General features: G+C 38.0%; 1 protein-coding gene across 1 annotated transcript in view; it reads left to right on the forward strand.

Annotated features, from left to right (window-relative positions):
* The window catches only part of LOC122976244, a 1,153,509-nt gene that overhangs the window by 3,107 nt on the left and 1,125,622 nt on the right, over positions 1-24,780 (forward strand). Inside the window, exons 4-15 of the mRNA XM_044344621.1 lie at positions 38-1,685; positions 1,886-2,149; positions 3,130-3,561; positions 3,797-4,180; positions 7,060-7,497; positions 10,134-10,529; positions 11,779-11,944; positions 12,008-12,174; positions 16,937-17,362; positions 18,739-19,203; positions 20,581-21,033; positions 22,411-22,839. Coding sequence (XP_044200556.1) covers positions 38-1,685; positions 1,886-2,149; positions 3,130-3,561; positions 3,797-4,180; positions 7,060-7,497; positions 10,134-10,529; positions 11,779-11,944; positions 12,008-12,174; positions 16,937-17,362; positions 18,739-19,203; positions 20,581-21,033; positions 22,411-22,839 — 5,668 coding nt within the window. The remainder of the gene's footprint in view (positions 1-37; positions 1,686-1,885; positions 2,150-3,129; positions 3,562-3,796; positions 4,181-7,059; positions 7,498-10,133; positions 10,530-11,778; positions 11,945-12,007; positions 12,175-16,936; positions 17,363-18,738; positions 19,204-20,580; positions 21,034-22,410; positions 22,840-24,780) is intronic.

The raw sequence follows: 24,780 nt of genomic DNA on the forward strand, positions 1-24,780 counted from the left end.
TTGTACATTTATTTACTCACTGTTATTTTTATTTTAGGTCCAAAGTCATGCCACGACTATCAGGCAAAGTTGAAGTCAAACGCACAAAACTTATCAAATGAGTTTTGGATGGAAAGCAAAAATCTGTTTGAAGAAAACAACAAGCCTAATCTGTTGTACACTTCACTTGTATTGGACAAACAAGAAAATGTTTCCCCATCTAAAATAAAAAAAATAAAGAACAAGAAAAGCAAGATGAGTCGCCCTAAGAAGCTAAAGAGATACATCCCTGAGGACAAACGAGAAATTTCTCCCAGTGACCTGCTGAAAACAGATAAAAACATACTCTTGATTGGAAAACCTGGAATTGGAAAGACAGCAGTCTGTCATGAAATATTGAGACTCTGGGCAGAAAGAGAGAACATGGAGCTAGATTACATGTTTTACTTTGACATGAGAGAAACATCCCATATCACAGCGGACAAGGGCCTGGAGGATCTTCTTTTCGGGGTGTTCAGTAAACCAAATGAAGGCAAAGAAGAGGTCTTACAGGATATAGAGAAGAACTCTGACAATGTTACAATCATTTTTGATGGAATCACAGATCTCCCCTCTTCATCTGTGGTGCAGAAACTTGTAAAGAAGGACCTGCCTTATGCAAAGATCATCATAACATGCAGACTGGATGATGAAGAAGACTTCCTTTCTGGAGACTTTCTCAGAGTAGAAGTGAGAGGCTTCAGTGAACGGACCATAAAAACATACTTATCTGCAATTCTCGGCGAGGAACAGAAGGAGGTTTTGTGCAACTTGGAGCTGTTGACTCTTTGCCATGTCCCAATGTATGCTCTGATGGTAGCTGCTTGCTTTTCATCAAAGATGTCAGAAGACTCTCCACAGCCCTGCACTATAACTGAAATATACATCAAAATTGTCCGTTATCGCCTTAAAATGAACAACAAAACAAAAGACACACATCTTAATTCCTTCATCAGCAACAAGAGGGAGGAAATACTGTCTTTGGCTGAGGTTGCTTTTCTTGCAACTGAAGGAAAAACTGTGAACTTGACAGAACTAACCTATGAAGATAGCTGTGTCCATTCCTTCCTGAAAACACTTATCATCAACATTGATCATACTGAATCAATAATCACATATGCATTTCTCCATTACACAATGCAGGAGTTTTTTGCAGCACTGTGGCTCTTGAAGAATCCAGAGAAAATCAAGGATGTTCTTCAGCAATGCCTCACTGAGGAGAAGAAATACATGAAACATCTGATCCCTTTCATTTGTAGATTGTTGAATGACAAGAAGTACCCTACTTTGATGAAGTGTCTGATTCCAGCTCAGGAGCTCAAGAGTACATCCACCTGGTTCTTCAAGGAGGTGATAACCACATTTTTCACTCGTCTGTGTGACCAAGATGAGACTGATTCTGAGGACAGTAGGCTCAATGTCGACATACTGTTCTTATGCCAGTGCTTGTACGAGTCCCAGTGTCCTGAAGCATGTCTCCAGTTTCTGGACAAACTGGACTACCATCTTGATCTTAGTGGAGAGAGTCTTGATCCCCACCATTGCTGTGCTGTGTCCTATGTGGTCACTCAGTCAAAGGAGAGGAAAACATGGCTGAACCTTGAGGACGCAATGGTGTCAAAACAAGGAATGAGACGACTATTTGGATGCCTTAAAAATGTCCAATGGTATGTGTGAGCATGTATTTTGAGTGTGAAATTACTGCTTAGATTAGAGCTTTTCTAAGTAGCTGTGTTACCCTGAACAGGATAAGTGAGTAGTATGGTACTTATGTTTTAGCATTTACATATGCAGCCTTTTTTCATGACTTTACCATTAATTACTTTTATAACATTTAAATTGTCTCTGATTATTCTTCAAATTGTAGGTGTGACCCTTTGCCACGGCAGCTGTGGAGGATTTTCCTTCTCAGCGAGGAGCAGATGGACCACATCAGCTTACTTGGCTTGGATGGGAATCAGTTGCACCTTCCAGTTGAAGGTGAAAGACAGCTGTTTGAGAAAGCAGTAAAAGTCATGCAGAAGATTACTATGAAGGTTAATGTGTGCCTCTACTGGGACAGGGCTATTCCTGTCTGCCAAAGTCTGTGCGTGTCCCTCTTAGAGGCTTTGCCAAACATCGGCTCACTCAGGTATGAAGCTTTTGTTTTTGTGTAAAAACATTTGATATACTGTAGGCATAATCCTATGTTATAACAGCATTTCGAGATTAAATTCCTTCTCTTTGGGTGGTTGAATTATTGGCTTTTCAAAAAAGAAACTTTTCAACAAAAAATGGTCCAACCATGTAGGTAGTATAAGCCACAATGAGCCCCAAGATCTCACCATGCCGCTGTACCCTACACACGCACACACACAGCAAAGCAAAACCAAAAAGAAAAAAAAAAAGTAAATTGTGAAGGAAGTGCAAAAATGACCACCAAACACACTTTCATGGGGTTGAGCAACAAAGGTGAGGAACTATATCGCCAAACCCTCCACTGTCCAGGCGGCTATGCTTGCCACAGGTCCTATAGCACTCACACACAGAAAACACAGGTTAAATTTGCAACTGTATAATCATGCGGCACCACGCTACGTTACTAGCTTCTTGGGGAAAAAGATAAACGCCACGAGGGGCGGACAAAATGTAATAGGAGAACCTAACAATAACAGAACAACGACTTGTCATCTACCAAAGAAAACAGGTTAAATTAATTAACACACTGCCAAACAAATACATAATATAAGCAAACTTATCCATATTTACCTCTCCTTTGCGTATATTGTGCAATAATCAGGCAAATGACTCAACACGTGGGAGCGGGGGGTCGCTAGGGAACGGGACCTATGGCTAAAACAGTGTAAAACACAGCATCGCTACCTCGACTCAACAAACTGAAACTACTACCTACCAGAGCATTCTTGCTTAACCACGACAACATGTCACACCAGGGGCCAAAGGAGAACAGCAGCATACTGGGTCTTTTCAGTACAGCTGATATATCAGACCAAACAAATTGGCAACCAGGAAATGGGCGATGCTAAGGCCTGTCTAGCCTTACAGAAGCCTGGGAGGGACATTTACCAGCAACACATGTAATGTTTGTTACATTTGTATATTATCATGCAGTTTCAGGAGGACCTACGGAGATCCAGGTTTACAGGGCCAGGAGCGATGCCATGAGACATTGGAGAGAGAAAAAAAGGGCCTGTTATTGGATTTATGCCTGGAAGCAGCACTTCACAAAGGAGAAATATTTCACAATGTAGTGAATATGCTCTTCTTACTGTTTTCTGTGGACACTGACTTGAATAACATCCTTCTTGATTTTTATCAACACGTCAAGAGTAAAGGTTGTTTAAGTGACATTCCAAGAATACAGCAACTTTACCAGTCACGTACAGTCTGGTCCATAAACCTGTCAGAGAGAAAGGCCTCCATCCTGCTGGAAGTGCTAAAACTCCAATCAGAGAAGAAACAAGTGGAGCTGACAGGCTGGTCAGATGAAGAGAGTGAAGTGAGGAGTTTGATACAGTGTCTGCCTTATATCTCACAGCTCAGGTACTTCACATGACTTTATTGAACATTTAAGGAGTTGTATAGATGTATAGCTTGAAACATTAAAGTCAGAGGTTGTTCAGCCATCTTTTTAGGAGAAGAGTCCCTTTATTCTAATTAATGACTTGATCACCATGTTAAGGAGATACAGTGTATATCACTAATGCACAGCTCTCTTTGTGCCACTGACATTGAATCATAACAAAATATGTTCTTCTCAATCCGGTTTGTCTACCAGGTTTATATCCTCAGAAGGAACCTGGTTCTGGGTGAATCTGTTCTGTGCAGCAGCAGAGAGAGAACAGCAGACAGGAGAGAAGATACTGGAGCTGTTATCATCAGTGTGCAGTTGTGATGGTGATCAGGATTTCCTACTGGATCTGTACTCTCAGGTGAAGGACTGTGAAACTAAAACAGGCGGGAGAGTCCTTCCAGCATTACAGTCAGTTTTCCAGTCACCTACAGTCTGGTCCATAAACCTGTCAGAGAGAAAGGCCTCCATCCTGCTGGAAGTGCTGAAACTCCAATCAGAGAAGAAAGAAGTGAAGCTGACAGGCTGGTCAGATGAAGGGAGTGAAGTGAGGAGTTTCCTACAGTGTCTGCCTTATATCTCACAGCTCAGGTACTTAGTGAACATTTAAGGAATTGTGTTTCACAATGACACAACTCACTGTTAGTGTTAATGTTAAGGTAATGTGTTCCACTGATCCGTCCACATAAACATTACATCACGGTGTATAAGATCAGGGATGTCATACTTCTTTATTCCATTCACCTACAATGTACTTACTCCTAAATTACCTAGAGTTCCTTTGGGCAGAAAGTCTACTATAATGATTTGTTCCAACAAGCTCCAGAAATGTAAACAACAGAGAGCATCAGTTCTTTCTCAGGACCAGTGATGTGCTTTTTTACTGTGATTATACAAATCTCAGCCATGAAGCAGTAGTTTCCTGCGTTAAAGAATAACCACACATGACAGTTCCCCTCTCAGTACCTCAGTGTGTTCATGTTGGATTTATGAATCATCTTAAGACATTTTTTAAAGTGGTTCACATTTGGAGCACTGAATCATAAAGAGATTTGGTCATGAAATGTGATAAGTCATAGGTGCTGGATGTGAGGCTCATTCATTGGCTACTCTGACTCTAATACATCCAATAAATAAACTGTAATTGAGTATGAAGTTTGAGTGATGAATGATCCAGAGGAGTGAATGAGAGTTTAGCTCAAGTGATTTATTAGCAGTAATGAAAATACACTGCTGGTCATCAGGATGTGGTAAGTTCACCACTGGACATCCTAAATATTTCACACTAGTTCTCTATGAAGTTTCATAGACTTTTACAGAATGGTGGATGTTAAAACTTGTGGTCCAGTATTCAAGGCTTTGGAGTTAATTGATTCATAAATGATTTGGGTAACGTGTTTCTTTCCACCATCCTGTTGGTTCAGGAGTGATATTGCCTGATTTTCCTGGTTGCTTAAACATTTTGTGGAGAATTTTAGTCAGTAAATGTTGTTCAAAATCTATCTACAGCCCAGCCTGTTAAAAGCTTTGTTGCTTTAATTTCAGAATGATTTTTCTGTATTATTCTCATTAATGAGTATTTGTAGGCTTTTAGCAGACACACTCTATATCACTAATGCACAGCTCTCTTTGCGTCAGTGACATCGGATCATAACAAAATGATTTCTTCTTGTTCCAGTTTATCTACCAGGTTTAAACCCTCAGATGAAAACTGGTTCTTGGTGAATCTGTTCTGTGCAGCATCAGAGAGAGAACAGCAGACAGGAGAGAAGATACTGGAGCTTTTATCATCAGTGTGCAGTTATGGAACATCCCCTGTTATAGACAAATACACCTTGGCTCAGTATAAAGAACATCAGTGTCATTTCCTACTGGATCTGTACTCCCAGATGAAGGACTGTGAAACTAAAACAGGTAGGAGAGTCCTTCCAGCATTACAGTCAGTTTTCCAGTCACCTACAGTCTGGTCCATAAACCTGTCAGAGAGAAAGGCCTCCATCCCGCTGGAAGTGCTGAAACTCCAATCAGAGAAGAAAGAAGTGAAGCTGACAGGCTGCTCAGATGAAGAGAGTGAAGTGAGGAGTTTTCTACAGTGTCTGCCTTATATCTCAAAGCTCAGGTAAGTCAGACAAATACTGCAGACCAGTGTAGAGAAAATACAGATGATGACAATTTAAGTAAAAACCAACATGAAGTGTCTTAGTAAGGAGTCAGGCCACCACGAGCATCCAGAACAGCTTCAGTGCTCCTTTCCAAGTCTGTGGACTCTATTGGAGAGATGAACACCATTCCTCCACAAGATATTCCCTCATTTATTTAAACAACCTTTATTTAATCAGCTCATTTCAATGAGATCATAATGCAACAGAGACCCTGAGTACAGCAGATAGAAAGAAAAACAAACATAGCCAGAAATAACGAAAGGACATATAGCATCAGAGACAATCACAGGCATCACTAAATAGATTTGAAGATGAAAGTTTCTATTATATTATTTGGTCTTATGAAGATGGTGATGGAGAGCATTGTCTTACAGGAGATACAGTGTATATCACTAATGCACAGATCTCTTTGTACCACTGACATGGGATCATAACAAAATGTTTTCCTCTCATTCCGATTTATCTTCCAGATTTAAAAGTTAACACAATATTATCTGGTCTTATGAAGATGGTGGTGGAGAGCATTATCTTACACATTGGTCCAAAATCTTCCATAGGTGTTCAGCTGGGTTGAGATCTGGTGACTGTAAAGGGCTGAGCATTTTATTCACATCATTTTCATCCTCACCAAAGCATTCAGTGAGCCCTGGTGAACAGAAGCATCTGCATTTGATATGTTTCTCCACTTTTTATTCAGGTTTTTCATTTAATTTGTCCCCCGTCTGTAGTATTGATAGAGAACATGGGTTGGAAGTATATGAAATATGTTGTCAGATAAATTTCTTTCCTAGTTTTTCAGGGACTCTGATATTAAAAGATTTACTCACACAAAAGAGTCAAACTACCTTCTCTCAGATATATGGTAGCTTATTTATAATATTTACACACATAATGAACAGAGAGAAATATGAAAATGTGATGAATTGTTAAATATGGGACGTTGACAGGATAACCATGTCTCTTAATTAAGGGTTATATTATTTATAATAATGATGGCAGCCATCCTGGCAGCCTAAAAAGTTCATAGCTCATAAATAAAAACAAAATGTTCATTAATTAAGAAAAACAAGCACTGCTACATTGTGATTTCACACACAGGATTGGTGTTTGTGTTGTGAGGCAGTAGCTAATAGTTCAAAAATGATTTATAGTCTTTCCTGATTAATTAAGTGTTTTTAATTTAATTTAATTGTATACAGGACAGCCATGTACAAAATAGACATGGCTGTCCATAACTACAAATATAGTGTTTGTAGTTATGTAGCTGAGATCAAATCCTCACAAAATGTTTCTTTCTTGTTCTTCCAGTTTTCGTCCTCACTGGTCAGATACTGAAATCAGGTTCTTGGTGTATCTGTTCTGTGCAGCAGCAGAGAGAGAACAGCAGACAGGAGAGAAAATACTGGAGCTGTTATCATCAGTGTGCAGTTATAAAACCTTCCCTTTTAAAGACAGATACATGGGTGAATATTATGAGGAATATCAGTGTCATTTCCTACTGGATCTGTACTCCCAGGTGAAGGAATGTGAAACTAAAACAGGCAGGAGAGTCCTTCCTCTTTTAATGTCAGTTTTCCAGTCACCTACAGTCTGGTCCATAAACCTGTCAGAGAGAAAGGCCTCCATCCTGCTGGAAGTGCTGAAACTCCAGTCAGAGAAGAAAGAAGTGGAGCTGACAGGCTGCTCAGATGAAGAGAGTGAAGTGAGGAGTTTCCTACAGTGTCTGCCTTATATCTCATGGCTCAGGTAAGTCACATGACTTTAGTGAACATTTAAGGAGTTGTGTTTTACAATGAGACAACTCACTTTCAGTTTTAATGTTAAAGTAATGTATTCCACTGATCAGTCCTCACAAACATTACATCACGGTGTATAAGATCAGAGATGTCATACGTCTTTATTCCACTCACCTACAATGTACTTACTCCTAAAGTACCCAGAGTTCCTTTGGGCAGGAAATCAAAGCTCTTACAGAGTACTGCTCATCTACTACTAGCTGAGAGACGTTTACTTTATCCAGCTCCTAGTTTGTTTTTAACATGAGCAGTTTTGTTACTTTGAGGCTGTTTTCATCAGTCATCCATCAACTCAGTAAAACATAAACAGAGACTCAGCTATAATGATTTGTTCCAACAAGCTCCAGAAATGTAAACAACAGAGAGCATCAGTTCTTTCTCAGGACCAGTGATGTTCTTTTTTACTGTGATTATACAAATCTCAGCCATGAAGCAGTAGTTTCCTGCATTAAAGAATAACCACACATGACAGTTCCCCTCTCAGTACCTCAGTGTGTTCATGTTGGAAAATACACTGCTGGTCATCAGGATGTGGTAAGTTCACCACTGGACATCCTAAATATTTCACACTAGTTCTCTATGAAGTTTCATAGACTTTTACAGAATGGTGGATGTTAAAACTTGTGGTCCAGTATTCAAGGCTTTGGAGTTAATTGATTCATAAATGATTTGGGTAATGTGTTTCTTTCCACCATCCTGTTGGTTCAGGAGTGATATTGCCTGATTTTCCTGGTTGCTTAAACATTTTGTGGAGAATTTTAGTCAGTAAATGTTGTTCAAAATCTATCTACAGCCCAGCCTGTTAAAAGCTTTGTTGCTTTAATTTCAGAATGATTTTTCTGTATTATTCTCATTAATGAGTATTTGTAGGCTTTTAGCAGACACACTCTATATCACTAATGCACAGCTCTCTTTGCATCAGTGACATCGGATCATAACAAAATGATTTCTTCTTGTTCCAGTTTATCTACCAGGTTTAAATCCTCAGATGAAAACTGGTTCTTGGTGAATCTGTTCTGTGCAGCATCAGAGAGAGAACAGCAGACAGGAGAGAAGATACTGGAGCTGTTATCATCAGTGTGCAGTTATTATGAGGATTTCCTATTGGATCTGTACTCTCAGGTGAAGGACTGTGAAACTAAAACAGGCTTGAGAATCCTTCCAGCATTACAGTCAGTTTTCCAATCACCTACACTCTGGTTCATAAACCTGTCAGAGAGAAAGGCCTCCATCCTGCTGGAAGTGCTGAAACTCCAATCAGAGAAGAAACAAGTGGAGCTGACAGGCTGCTCAGATGAAGAGAGTGAAGTGAGGAGTTTCCTACAGTGTCTGCCTTATGTCTCACAGCTCAGGTACTTCACATGACTTTAGTGAACGTTTAAGGACTTGTGTTTCACAATGAGACAACTCACTGTTAGTTTTAATGTTTAGGTAATGTGTTCCATTGATCAGTCCACATAAACATTACATCACAGTGTATAAGATCAGACATGTCATACTTCTTTATTCCACTCACCTACAATGTACTTACTCCTAAATTACCCAGAGCTCCTTTAGGCAGAAAGTCAAAGCTCTTACAGAGTACTGCTCATCTACTACTCGCTGAGACACGCTTACTCCATCCAGCTCCTGGTTTGTTTTTAACATGAACAGTTTTGTTTCTTTGAGGCTGTTTTCATCAGTCATCCATCAACTCAGTAAAACATAAACAGAGACTCAGCTATAATGATTTGTTCCAACAAGCTCCAGAAATGTAAACAGAGAGCATCAGTTCTTTCTCAGGACGAGTGATGTGCTTTTTTACTGTGATTATACAAATCTCAGCCATGAAGCAGTAGTTTCCTGCGTTAAAGAATAACCACACATGACAGTTCCCCTCTCAGTACCTCAGTGTGTTCATGTTGGATTTATGAGTCATCTTAAGACATTTTTAAAGTGGTTGACATTTGGAGTACTGAATCATAAAGAGATTTGGTCATGAAATGTGATCAGTCATAGATGCTGGATGTGAGGCTCATTCATTGGCTACTCTGACTCTAATACATCCAATAAATAAACTGTAACTGAGTATGAAGTTTGAGTGATGAATGATCCAGAGGAGTGAATGAGAGTTTAGCTCAAGTGATTTATTATCAGTAATGAAAATACACTGCTGGTCATCAGGATGTGGTAAGCTCACCACTGGACATCCTAAATATTTCACACTAGTTCTCTTTGAAGTTTCATAGAGTTTTACAAAATAGTGGATGTTAAAACTCGTGGTCCAGTATTCAAGGCTTTGGAGCTAATTGATTCATAAATGATTTGAGTTTCTATCAACCACCCTGTTGGTTCAGGAGTGATATTGCCTGACTTTCCTGGTTGCTTTAACATTTTGTGAAGAATTTAGTCAGTAAATGTCTTTTAAAATCCATGTACAGTCCAGCCTGTTAAAAGGATTGTAGCTTTAACTTCAGACTGATTTTTCTGTATTTTTCTCATTAATTAGTCTTTGTAGGCTTTTAGCAGATACACTCTATATCACTAATGCACAGCTCTCTTTGTGTCACTGACATTGGATCATAACAAAATGTTTTATTGTTCCAGTTTATCTCCCAGGTTTAAATCCTCAGATGAAACCTGGTTCTTGGTGAATCTTCTCTGTGCAGCAGCAGAGAGAGAACAGCAGACAGGAGAGAAGATACTGGAGCTGTTATCATCAGTGTGCAGTTATGATGGTGATCAGGATTTCCTGCTGGATCTGTACTCTCAGGTGAAGGATTGTGAAACTAAAACAGGCAGGAGAATCCTTCCAGCATTACAGTCAGTTTTCCAGTCACCTACAGTCTGGTCCATAAACCTGTCAGAGAGAAAGGCCTCCATCCTGCTGGAAGTGCTGAAACTCCAATCAGAGAAGAAAGAAGTGAAGCTGACAGGCTGGTCAGATGAAGAGAGTGAAGTGAGGAGTTTCCTACAGTGTCTGCCTTATATCTCAGGGCTCAGGTTAGTCACATGACTTAAGTAAACATTTAAGGACTTGTGTTTCACAATGAGACAACTCACTGTTAGTTTTAATGTTAAGGTAATGTGTTCCACTGATCAGTCCAGATAAACATTACATCACGGTGTATAAGGTCAGAGATGTCATACTTCTTTATTCCACTCACCTACAATGTACTTACTCCTAAATTACTCAGAGTTCCTTTGGGCAGAAAGTCAAAGCTCTTACAGAGTACTGCTCATCTACTATTAGCTGAGAGATGTTTACTCCATCCAGCTCCTGGTTTGTTTTTAACATGAACAGTTTTGTTACTTTGAGGCTGTTTTCATCAGTCATCCATCAACTCAGTAAAAGGTAAACAGAGACTCAGCTATAATGATTTGTTCCAACAAGCTCCAGAAATGTAAACAACAGAGAGCATCAGTTCTTTCTCAGGACCAGTGATGTTCTTTTTTTACTGTGATTATACAAATCTCAGCCGTGAAGCAGTAGTTTCCTGCATTAAAGAATAACCACACATGACAGTTCCCCTCTCAGTACCTCAGTGTGTTCATGTTGGATTTATGAGTCATCTTAAGACATTTTTAAAGTGGTTGACATTTGGAGTACTGAATCATAAAGAGATTTGGTCATGAAATGTGATAAGTCATAGATGCTGGATGTGAGGCTCATTCATTGGCTACTCTGACTCTAATACATCCAATAAATAAATAAATTGTAACTGAGTATGAAGTTTGAGTGATGAATGATCCAGAGGAGTGAACGAGAGTTTTACTCAAGTGATTTATTATCAGTAATGAAAATACACTGCTGGTCATCAGGATGTGGTAAGTTCACCACTGGACATCCTAAAAATTTCCCACTAGTTTTCTATGAAGTTTCATGAGTTTTACAGAATGGTGGATGTTAAAACTTGCGGTCCAGTATTCAAGGCTTTGGAGTTAATTGATTCATAAATGATTTGGGTAACGTGTTTCTCTCCACCAGCCTGTTGGTTCAGGAGTGATATTGTCTGACTTTCCTAGTTGCTTTAACATTTTGTGAAGAATTTTAGTCAGTAAATGTCTTTTAAAATCCATTTACAGCCCATTCTGTTAAAAGCTTTGTTGCTTTAATTTCAGAATGATTTTACTGTATTATTCTTATTCATGAGTATTTGTAGGCTTTTAGCAGATACACTCTATATCACTAATGCACAGCTCTCGTTGTGTCACTGACATTGGATCATAACAAAATGTTTTCTTGTTCCAGGTTATCTACCAGGTTTATATCCTCAGATGAAACCTGGTTCTTGGTGAATCTGTTCTGTGCAGCAGCAGAGAGAGAACAGCAGACAGGAGAGAAGATACTGGAGCTGTTATCATCAGTGTGCAGTTATGATGGTGATCAGGATTTCCTGCTGGATCTGTACTCTCAGGTGAGGGATTGTGAAACTAAAACAGGCAGGAGAGTCCTTCCAGCATTACAGTCAGTTTTCCAGTCACCTACAGTGTGGTCCATAAACCTGTCAGAGAGAAAGGCCTCCATCCTGCTGGAAGTGCTGAAACTCCAATCAGAGAAGAAAGAAGTGAAGCTGACAGGCTGCTCGGATGAAGAGAGTGAAGTGAGGAGTTTCCTACAGTGTCTGCCTTATATCTCAGGGCTCGGGTAAGTCACATGACTTAAGTGAACATTTAAGGAATTGTGTTTCACAATGAGACAACTCACTGTTAGTTTAAATGTCAAGGTAATGTGCTCCACTGATCAGTCCAGATAAACATTACATCATGGTGTATAAGATCAGAGATGTCATACTTCTTTATTCCACTCACCTACAATGTACTTACTCCTAAATTACCCAGAGTTCCTTTAGGCAGAAAGTCAAAGCTCTTACAGAGTACTGCTCATCTACTATTAGCTGAGAGACGTTTACTCCATCCAGCTCCTGGTTTGTTTTTAACATGAACAGTTTTGTTACTTTGAGGCTGTTTTAATCAGTCATCCATCAACTCAGTAAAACATAAACAGAGACTCAGCTATAATGATTTGTTCCAACAAGCTCCAGAAATGTAAACAACAGAGAGCATCAGTTCTTTCTCAGGACCAGTGATGTTCTTTTTTACTGTGATTATACAAATCTCAGCCATGAAGCAGTAGTTTCCTGCATTAAAGAATAACCACACATGACAGTTCCCCTCTCAGTACCTCAGTGTGTTCATGTTGGATTTATGAGTCATCTTAAGACATTTTTAAAGTGGTTGACATTTGGAGTACTGAATCATAAAGAGATTTGGTCATGAAATGTGATCAGTCATAGATGCTGGATGTGAGGCTCATTCATTGGCTACTCTGACTCTAATACATCCAATAAATAATATTTTATTGTCAGTAATGGAAATACACTGCTGGTCATTAGGATGTGGCAAGTTCACCACTGGACATCCTAAATATTTCACACTAGTTCTCTATGAAGTTTCATGAGTTTTACAGAATGGTGGATGTTGGGTAACATGTTTCTTTCCACCACCCTGTTGGTTCAGGAGTGATATTGTCTGACTTTCCTGGTTCCTGTAACATTTTGTGAAGAATTTTAGTCAGTAAATATCTTTTAAAATCCATTTACAGCCCATTCTGTTAAAAGGATTGTTGCTTTAATTTCAGAATGATATTACTGTATTATTCTCATTAATGAGTATTTGTGGGCTTTTAGCAGATACACTCTATATCACTAATGCATATCTCTCTTTCTGTCACTGACATCAAATCATAACAAAATGTTTTCTTCTCGTTCCAGGTTATCTCCCAGGTTTAAATCCTCAGATGAAACCTGGTTCTTGGTGAATCTGTTCTGTGCAGCAGCAGAGATAGAACAGCAGACAGGAGAGAAGATACTGGAGCTGTTATCATCACTGTGCAGTTATGATGGTGATAAGGATTTCCTGCTGGATCTGTACTCTCAGGTGAAGGACTGTGAAACTGAAACAGGCAGGAGAGTCCTTCCAGCATTACAGTCAGTTTTCCAGTCACCTACAGTCTGGTTCATAAACCTGTCAGAGAGAAAGGCCTCCATCCTGCTTGAAGTGCTGAAACTCCAATCAGAGAAGAAAGAAGTGAAGCTGACAGGCTGCTCAGATGAAGAGAGTGAAGTGAGGAGTTTCCTACAGTGTCTGCCTTTTATCTCAAAGTTCAGGTACTTCACATGACTTACAGTTAAGGAGTTGTATAGCTGTATACCTTCAAACAATGAAGTGAGGGATTCTTCAGCCATCTTTTTAGGAGAAGAGTCCCCTTATTCTAATATATGACTTGATCGCCATGTTAAGGAGATACAGTGTATATCACTAATGCACAGATCTCTTTGTACCACTGACATGGGATCATAACAAAATGTTTTCCTCTCATTCCGATTTATCTACCAGATTTAAAAGTTAACACGATATTATTTGGTATTATGAAGATGGTGGTGGAGAGCATTGTCTTACACATTGGTCCAAAATCTTCCATAGGTGTTGAGCTGGGTTGAGATCTGGTGACTGTAAAGGTCTGAGCATTTTATTCACATCATTTTCATCCTCACCAAAGCATTCAGTGAGCCCTGGTGAACAGAAGCATCTGCATTTGATATGTTTCTCCACTTTTATTCAGGTTTTTCCTTTAATTTGTCCCCCGTCTGTAGTATTGACAGAGAACATGGGTTGGAAGTATATGAAATATGTTGTGAGATAAGTTGCTTTCCTAGTTTTTGGGAACCTCAGTGACTCTGATATTAAAAGATTTACACACACAAAAGAGTCAAACCACCTTCTGTTAGATATATGGTAGTTTATTTATAATATTTACACACATAATGAACAGAGAGAAATATGAAAATGTGATGAATTGTTAAATATGTGACATTGACAGGATAACCATGTCTCTTTAATAGGGGCTAAATTGCTCAGAATAGTAATGGCAGCCATCTTGGCAGCTTGAAAAGTTCATTGTTCATAAATAAAAACAAAATGTTCATTAATTAAGAAAAACAAGCACTGCTACATTTACATAGGTGCAAAAATACAGTCATTGCTTTTTTACCTCATGATTAGTTATTTTTACTGACTATGATGTAAATTCTACCAACTCTATAGTGAGCAGTAAATGAAGATTTCAGACACTTATGAATGATCATTTTGTGTCTCCACTGACAGATGTAATGTAGCATAACAGTAATTTATACGTCTTCCATCTCAGAGGTAAAGCATGCTGGGATGGTATTTTAACTACTGTACATGATGTGGACTCTAGATTTAATTTTTTCAATATTTATATTCATATATTCTGCATATATTTTACATTTTAATTACTTAAAGTGAATATAACCTGTAGGTAGCAAATATGCAGTGATTTCACACACAGGATTGGTGTTTGTGTTGTGAGGCAGTAATAGTTCAAAAATGATTTATATTCTTTCCTGATTAATTAAGTGTTTTTAATTTCATAATTTTATACAGGACAGCCATGTACAAGATAGAGTCCATCAGTAGTGTGTGTTTGTAGTTATGTTGCTGAGATCAAATCCTCACAAAATGTTTCCTTCTTATTGTTCCAGTTTTCCACGACGGTCAGATCCTGATGAAGAAATCAGGTTGTTGGTGAATCTGTTCTGTGCAGCAGCAGAGAGAGAACAGCAGCCAGGAGAGAAGATACTGGAGCTGTTATCATCAGTGTGCAGTGAAGAAGTGATACATTTTAAAAAGAGATACATGAATCATCATGATTATTATTATAGTTATGATAAAAAGGAACATCAGTGTCATTTCCTACTGGATCTGTACTCTCAGATGAAGGACTGTGAAACTAAAACAGGCAGGAGAGTCCTTCCAGCATTACAGTCAGTTTTCCAGTCACCTACAGTCTGGTCCATAAACCTGTCAAAGAGAAAGGCCTCCATCCTGCTGGAAGTGCTGAAACTCCAATCAGAGAAGAAAGAAGTGGAGCTGACAGGCTGCTCAGATGAAGAGAGTGAAGTGAGGAGTTTCCTACAGTGTCTGCCTTATATCTCAAAGCTCAGGTACTTCACATGACTTACAGTTAAGGAGTTGTATAGCTGTATACCTTCAAACAATGAAGTGAGGGATTCTTCAGCCATCTTTTTAGGAGAAGAGTCCCCTTATTCTAATATATGACTTGATCGCCATGTTAAGGAAATACAGTGTATATCACTAATGCACAGATCTCTTTGTACCACTGACATGGGATCATAACAAAATGTTTTCCTCTCATTCCGATTTATCTCTTAGATTTAAAAGTTAACACGATATTATTCGGTCTTATGAAGATGGTGGTGGAGAGCATTGTCTTCCACATTGGTCTAAAATCTTCCATAGGTGTTGAGCTGGGTTGAGATCTGGTGACTGTAAAGGTCCGAGCATTTTATTCACATCATTTTCATCCTCACCAAAGCATTCAGTGAGCCCTGGTGAACAGAAGCATCTGCATTTGATATGTTTCTCCACTTTTTTTATTCAGGTTTTTCCTTTAATTTGTCCCCCGTCTGTAGTATTGACAGAGAACATGGGTTGGAAGTATATGAAATATGTTGTGAGATAAGTTGCTTTCCTAGTTTTTGGGAACCTCAGTGACTCTGATATTAAAAGATTTACACACACAAAAGAGTCAAACCACCTTCTGTCAGATATATGGTAGTTTATTTATAATATTTACACACATCATAAACAAAGAGAAATATGAAAATGTGATGAATTGTTAAATATGGGACATTGACAGGATCAAATTACTTATAATAGTAATGGCAGTCATCTTGGCAGCTTAAAAAATACATTGTTCATAAATAAAAACAAAATGTTCATTAATTAAGAAAAATAAGCACTGCTACATTTACATAGATGCAAAAATACAGTCATTGCTTTTTTACCTCATGATTAGTTATTCTTATTGACTATGATATAAATTCTACCAACTCTATAGTGAGCAGTAAATGAAGATTTCAGACACTTATGAATGATCATTTTGTGTCACCACTGACAGATGTAATGTAGCATAACAGTAATTTATACGTCTTCCATCTCAGAGGTAAAGCATGCTGGGATGATATTTTAACTATTATACATTATGTGGACTCTAGATTTAATTTTTTCAATATTTATATTCATGTATTCTGCACATATTTTACATTTTAATTACTTAAAGTGAATATAACCTGTAGGTAGCAAATATGCAGTGATTTCACACACAGGATTGGTGTTTTTGTTGTGAGGCAGTAATAGTTCAAAAATGATTTATATTCTTTCCTGATTAATTAAGTGTTTTTAATTTAGTTTAATTTTATACAGGACAGCCATGTACAAGATAGAGTCCATCAGTAGTGTGTGTTTGTAGTTATGTTGCTGAGATCAAATCCTCACAAAATGTTTCCTTCTTATTGTTCCAGTTTTCCTCTACGGTCAGATCCTGATGAAGAAATCAGGTTCTTGGTGAATCTGTTCTGTGCAGCAGCAGAGAGAGAACAGCAGACAGGAGAGAAGATACTGGAGCTGTTATCATCAGTGTGCAGTTATGAAACATTCCCTTTTAAAGACGGATACATGGATTATCAGGGTCATTTCCTACTGGGATTGTACTGTTATCTGAAGGATTATGAAACTAAAACAGGCAGGAGAGTCCTTCCAGCATTACAGTCAGTTTTCCAGTCACCTACAGTCTGGTCCATAAACCTGTCAGAGAGAAAGGCCTCCATCCTGCTGGAAGTGCTGAAACTCCAATCAGAGAAGAAAGAAGTGGAGCTGACAGGCTGCTCAGATGAAGAGAGTGAAGTGAGGAGTTTCCTACAGTGTCTGCCTTATATCTCACAGCTCAGGTACTTCACATGACTTACAGTTAAGGAGTTGTATAGCTGTATACCTTCAAACAATGAAGTGAGGGATTCTTCAGCCATCTTTTTAGGAGAAGAGTCCCCTTATTCTAATATATGACTTGATCGCCATGTTAAGGAGATACAGTGTATATCACTAATGCACAGATCTCTTTGTACCACTGACATGGGATCATAACAAAATGTTTTCCTCTCATTCCGATTTATCTACCAGATTTAAAAGTTAACACAATATTATTCGGTCTTATGAAGATGGTGGTGGAGAGCATTGTCTTACACATTGGTCCAAAATCTTCCATAGGTGTTCAGCTGGGTTGAGATCTGGTGACTGTAAAGGTCCGAGCATTTTATTCACATCATTTTCATCCTCACCAAAGCATTCAGTGAGCCCTGGTGAACAGAAGCATCTGCATTTGATATGTTTCTCCACTTTTTGTTCAGGTTTTTCCTTTAATTTGTCCCCCGTCTGTAGTATTGACAGAGAACATGGGTTGGAAGTATATGAAATATGTTGTGAGATAAGTTGCTTTCCTAGTTTTTGGGAACCTCAGTGACTGATATTAAAAGATTTACACACACACAAGAGTCAAACCACCTTCTGTCAGATATATGGTAGTTTATTTATAATATTTACACACATAATAAACAAAGAGAAATATAAAAATGTGATGAATTGTTAAATATGGGACATTGACAGGATCAAATTACTTATAATAGTAATGGCAGTCATGTTGGCAGCTTCAAAAATACATTGTTGATAAATAAAAACAAAATGTTCATTAATTAAGAAAAACAAGCACTGCTACATTTACATAGATGCAAAAATACAGTCATTGCGTTTTTACCTCATGATTAGTTATTTTTACTGACTATGATGTAAATTCTACCAACTCTACAGTGAGCAGCAAATGAAGATTTCAGACACGTATGAATGATCATTTTGTGTCTCCACTGACAGATGTAATGTAGCATAACAGTAATTTATATGTCTTCCATCTCAGAGGTAAAGCATGCTGGGATGATATTTTAACTACTGTACATGATGTGGACTCTAGATTTAGTTTTTTCAATATTTATATTCATATATTCTGCATATATTTTACATTTTAATTACTTAAAGTGAATATAACCTGTAGGTAGCAAATATGCAGTGATTTCACACACAGGATTGGTGTTTTTGTTGTGAGGCAGTAATAGTTCAAAAATGATTTATATTCTTTCTTGATTAATGAAGTGTTTTTAATTTAATTTAATTTTATACAGGACAGCCATGTACAAGATAGAGTCCATCAGTAGTGTGTGTTTGTAGTTATGTTGCTGAGATCAAATCCTCACAAAATGTTTCCTTCTTATTGTTCCAGTTTTCATCCTTACTGGTCAGATCCTGATGAAGAAATCAGGTTGTTGGTGAATCTGTTCTGTGCAGCAGCAGAGAGAGAACAGCAGACAGGAGAGAAGATACTGGAGCTGTTATCATCAGTGTGCAGTGAAGAAGTGATACATTTTAAAGAGAGATACATGAATCATCATGGTTATTATTATAGTTATGATATAAAGGAACATCAGTGTTATTTCCTACTGGATCTGTACTCTCAGATGAAGGACTATGAAACTGAAACAGTCAGGAGAGTCCTTCCAGCATTACAGTCAGTTTTCCAGTCACCTACAGTCTGGTTCATAAACCTGTCAGAGAGAAAGGCCTCCATCCTGCTGGAAGTGCTGAAACTCCAATCAGAGAAGAAAGAAGTGGAGCTGACAGGCTGCTCAGATGAAGAGAGTGAAGTGAGGAGTTTCCTACAGTGTCTGCCTTATATCTCAAAGCTCAGGTACTTCACATGACTTACAGTTAAGGAGTTGTATAGCTGCATACCTTCAAACAATGAAGTGAGGGATTCTTCAGCCATCTTTTTAGGAGAAGAGTCCCCTTATTCTAATATATGACTTGATCGCCATGTTAAGGAGATACAGTGTATATCACTAATGCACAGCTGTCTTTGTACCACTGACATGGGATCATAACAAAATGTTTTCCTCTCATTCCGATTTATCTACCAGATTTAAAAGTTAACACAATATTATTCGGTCTTATGAAGATGGTGGTGGAGAGCATTGTCTTACACATTGGTCCAAAATCTTCCTTAGGTGTTCAGCTGGGTTGAGATCTGGTGACTGTAAAGGTCCGAGCATTTTATTCACATCATTTTCATCCTCACCAAAGCATTCAGTGAGCCCTGGTGAACAGAAGCATCTGCATTTGATATGTTTCTCCACTTTTTTATTCAGGTTTTTCCTTTAATTTGTCCCCCGTCTGTAGTATTGACAGAGAACATGGGTTGGAAGTATATGAAATATGTTGTGAGATAAGTTGCTTTCCTAGTTTTTGGGAACCTCAGTGACTCTGATATTAAAAGATTTACACACACAAAAGAGTCAAACCACCTTCTGTCAGATATATGGTAGTTTATTTATAATATTTACACCCATAATAAACAAAGAGAAATATGAAAATGTGATGAATTGTTAAATATGTGACATTGACAGGATCAAATTACTTATAATAGTAATGGCAGTCATCTTGGCAGCTTAAAAAATACATTGTTCATAAATAAAAACAAAATGTTCATTAATTAAGAAAAATAAGCACTGCTACATTTACACAGCTGCAAAAATACAGTCATTGCTTTTTTACCTCATGATTAGTTATTCTTACTGACTATGATGTAAATTCTACCAACTCTATAGTGAGCAGTAAATGAAGATTTCAGACACTTATGAATGATCATTTTGTGTCTCCACTGACAGATGTAATGTAGCATAACAGTAATTTATACGTCTTCCATCTCAGAGGTAAAGCATGCTGGGATGATATTTTAACTACTGTACATGATGTGGACTCTAGATTAAATTTTTTCAATATTTATATTCATATATTCTGCATATATTTTACATTTTAATTACTTAAAGTGAATATAACCTGTAGGTAGCAAATATGCAGTGATTTCACACACAGGATTGGTGTTTGTGTTGTGAGGCAGTAATAGTTCAAAAATGATTTATATTCTTTCCCGATTAATGAAGTGTTTTTAATTTCATAATTTTATACAGGACAGCCATGTACAAGATAGAGTCCATCAGTAGTGTGTGTTTGTAGTTATGTTGCTGAGATCAAATCCTCACAAAATGTTTCCTTCTTATTGTTCCAGTTTTGATCCTGACTGGTCAGATCCTGATGAAGAAATCAGGTTCTTGGTGAATCTGTTCTGTGCAGCAGCAGAGAGAGAACAGCAGACAGGAGAGAAGATACTGGAGCTGTTATCATCAGTGTGCAGTTATGAAACGTTCCCTGTCAAAGACAGCTACATGGATGATTATGATGATGATGATAAGGAATATCAGTGTAAATTCCTACTGGGTCTGTGCTCCCAGATGAAGGACTATGAAACTAAAACAGGAAGGAGAGTCCTTCCAGCATTACAGTCAGTTTTCCAGTCACCTACAGTCTGGTCCATAAACCTGTCAAAGAGAAAGGCCTCCATCCTGCTGGAAGTGCTGAAACTCCAATCAGAGAAGAAAGAAGTGGAGCTGACAGGCTGCTCAGATGAAGAGAGTGAAGTGAGGAGTTTCCTACAGTGTCTGCCTTATATCTCAAAGCTCAGGTACTTCACATGACTTACAGTTAAGGAGTTGTATAGCTGTATACCTTCAAACAATGAAGTGAGGGATTCTTCAGCCATCTTTTTAGGAGAAGAGTCCCCTTATTCTAATATATGACTTGATCGCCATGTTAAGGAGATACAGTGTATATCACTAATGCACAGATCTCTTTGTACCACTGACATGGGATCATAACAAAATGTTTTCCTCTCATTCCAATTTATCTCCCAGATTTAAAAGTTAACACAATATTATTTGGTCTTATGAAGACGGTGGTGGAGAGCATTGTCTTCCACATTGGTCTAAAATCTTCCATAGGTGTTGAGCTGGGTTGAGATCTGGTGACTGTAAAGGTCCAAGCATTTTATTCACATCATTTTCATCCTCACCAAAGCATTCAGTGAGCCCTGGTGAACAGAAGCATCTGCATTTGATATGTTTCTCCACTTTTTTATTCAGGTTTTTCCTTTAATTTGTCCCCCGTCTGTAGTATTGACAGAGAACATGGGTTGGAAGTATATGAAATATGTTGTGAGATAAGTTGCTTTCCTAGTTTTTGGGAACCTCAGTGACTCTGATATTAAAAGATTTACACACACAAAAGAGTCAAACCACCTTCTGTCAGATATATGGTAGTTTATTTATAACATTTACACACATAATAAACAAAGAGAAATATGAAAATGTGATGAATTGTTAAATATGGGACATTGACAGGATCAAATTACTTATAATAGTAATGACAGTCATCTTGGCAGCTTAAAAAATACATTGTTCATAAATAAAAACAAAATGTTCATTAATTAAGAAAAACAAGCACTGCTACATTTACATCGATGCAAAAATACAGTCATTGCTTTTTTACCTCATGATTAGTTATTTTTACTGACTATGATGTAAATTCTACCAACTCTATAGTGAGCAGCAAATTAAGATTTCAGACACTTATGAATGATCATTTTGTGTCTCCACTGACAGATGTAATGTAGCATAACAGTAATTTATATGTCTTCCATCTCAGAGGTAAAGCATGCTGGGATGATATTTTAACTACTGTACATGATGTGGACTCTAGATTAAATTTTTTCAATATTTATATTCATATATTCTGCATATATTTTACATTTTAATTACTTAAAGTAAATATAACCTGTAGGTAGCAAATATGCAGTGATTTCACACACAGGATTGGTGTTTGTGTTGTGAGGCAGTAATAGTTCAAAAATGATTTATATTCTTTCCTGATTAATTAAGTGTTTTTAATTTCATAATTTTATACAGGACAGCCATGTACAAGATAGAGTCCATCAGTAGTGTGTGTTTGTAGTTATGTTGCTGAGATCAAATCCTCACAAAATGTTTCCTTCTTATTGTTCCAGTTTTCGTCCTTACTGGTCAGATCCTGATAAAGAAATCAGGTTGTTGGTGAATCTGTTCTGTGCAGCAGCAGAGAGAGAACAGCAGACAGGAGAGAAGATACTGGAGCTGTTATCATCAGTGTGCAGTTATGAAACGTTCCCTTTTAGAGACGGATACATGGATTATCAGGGTCATTTCCTACTGGGATTGTACTGTCATCTGAAGGACTGTGAAACTAAAACAGGCAGGAGAGTCCTTCCAGCATTACAGTCAGTTTTCCAGTCACCTACAGTCTGGTCCATAAACCTGTCAGAGAGAAAGGCCTCCATCCTGCTGGAAGTGCTGAAACTCCAATCAGAGAAGAAAGAAGTGGAGCTGACAGGCTGGTCAGATGAAGAGAGTGAAGTGAGGAGTTTCCTACAGTGTCTGCCTTATATCTCAAAGCTCAGGTACTTCACATGACTTAGAGTTAAGGAGTTGTATAGCTGTATACCTTCAAACAATGAAGTGAGGGATTCTTCAGCCATCTTTTTAGGAGAAGAGTCCCCTTATTCTAATATATGACTTGATCGCCATGTTAAGGAGATACAGTGTATATCACTAATGCACAGCTGTCTTTGTACCACTGACATGGGATCATAACAAAATGTTTTCCTCTCATTCCGATTTATCTACCAGATTTAAAAGTTAACACAATATTATTCGGTCTTATGAAGATGGTGGTGGAGAGCATTGTATTCCACATTGGTCTAAAATCTTCCATAGGTGTTGAGCTGGGTTGAGATCTGGTGACTGTAAAGGTCCGAGCATTTTATTCACATCATTTTCATCCTCACCAAAGCATTCAGTGAGCCCTGGTGAACAGAAGCATCTGCATTTGATATGTTTCTCCACTTTTTTATTCAGGTTTTTCCTTTAATTTGTCCCCCGTCTGTAGTATTGACAGAGAACATGGGTTGGAAGTATATGAAATATGTTGTGAGATAAGTTGCTTTCCTAGTTTTTGGGAACCTCAGTGACTCTGATATTAAAAGATTTACACACACAAAAGAGTCAAACCACCTTCTCTCAGATATATGGTAGTTTATTTATAATATTTACACACATAATAAACAAAGAGAAATATGAAAATGTGATGAATTGTTAAATATGGGACATTGACAGGATAACCATGTCTCTTCAATAAGGGCTATATTACTCAGAATAACAATGGCAGCCATCTTGGCAGCTTAAAAAATACATTGTTCATAAATAAAAACAAAATGTTCATTAATTAAGAAAAACAAGCACTGCTACATTTACATCGATGCAAAAATACAGTCATTGCTTTTTTACCTCATGATTAGTTATTTTTACTGACTATGATGTAAATTCTACCAACTCTATAGTGAGCAGTAAATGAAATTTCAGACACTTATGAATGATCATTTTGTGTCTCCACTGACAGATGTAATGTAGCATAACAGTAATTTATACGTCTTCCATCTCAGAGGTAAAGCATGCTGGGATGATATTTTAACTACTGTACATGATGTGGACTCTAGATTTAATTTTTTCAATATTTCTATTCATATATTCTGCATATATTTTACATTTTATCATCATTTAACAACTTACTGTCTTTACTATTTCCTCCTGCTGTATGTTCTTGTTCTGAATTTCATCTTTGATGAAAGACATCAGACATCAGATGGTTTGTAATGCAGTTTGTCTTCTACTCTTGTACGTTTGCTTTGCTGTTTTCACAATTGATCCATAATATTGTGTTTTAGCTGTGATCCAGAGTTCTTCCAGAGTGTGTGTTCATCCATCTATGTGAGATCCAGAGAGGAGACCCAGCAGCTGGTCTCTCTGCTGCAGCTCCTGGGGTTCAACCTGCTGTTAACAGGAAAGTTAGGCAGGAAAACCTGCAGGTCTGCAGGGAGAGTTCTCAGACTTTGTGGCTCTGAAGTGAATCTCATCCTCACACCCAGAAAGATGTCTGTCAGAGAAGCCTCGCTCCTCTTTAGACGTACAACACAACTACACAGTCTGAAGTACGTATTCATCTAATTACTGTCTGTCTTCTTTTAACACCAGTTGTCCAATTTAAATGATCAATTAGGGGTTTTCATCACATATTTCAGGACATCTGTTTCTGCATTTTCAGACTGTCCAACAATACGGCCTTGAGACTGTTTGGGTGGATAAGAAGAGGGAGAGTGGCCTGTCTGGCTGTTGATGAGCTTTCTCTCGTCCCTAAGACAACCCAACTATCAGAACGAGTATTGTTGAAAGTTGTCAGTAGTTTGGCATCCGTGCTGAGACACTGGTCAGTCAGACGGTTAGACCTGACTGAGCTCAGCATCTTTGCTCAGGGTCTCACTTCACTGCTGCTTCATGATGGCCCT

The sequence above is a fragment of the Thunnus albacares genome, chromosome 24 (assembly GCF_914725855.1).
Source record: "Thunnus albacares chromosome 24, fThuAlb1.1, whole genome shotgun sequence".
Taxonomy (NCBI): Eukaryota; Metazoa; Chordata; class Actinopteri; order Scombriformes; family Scombridae; genus Thunnus; species Thunnus albacares.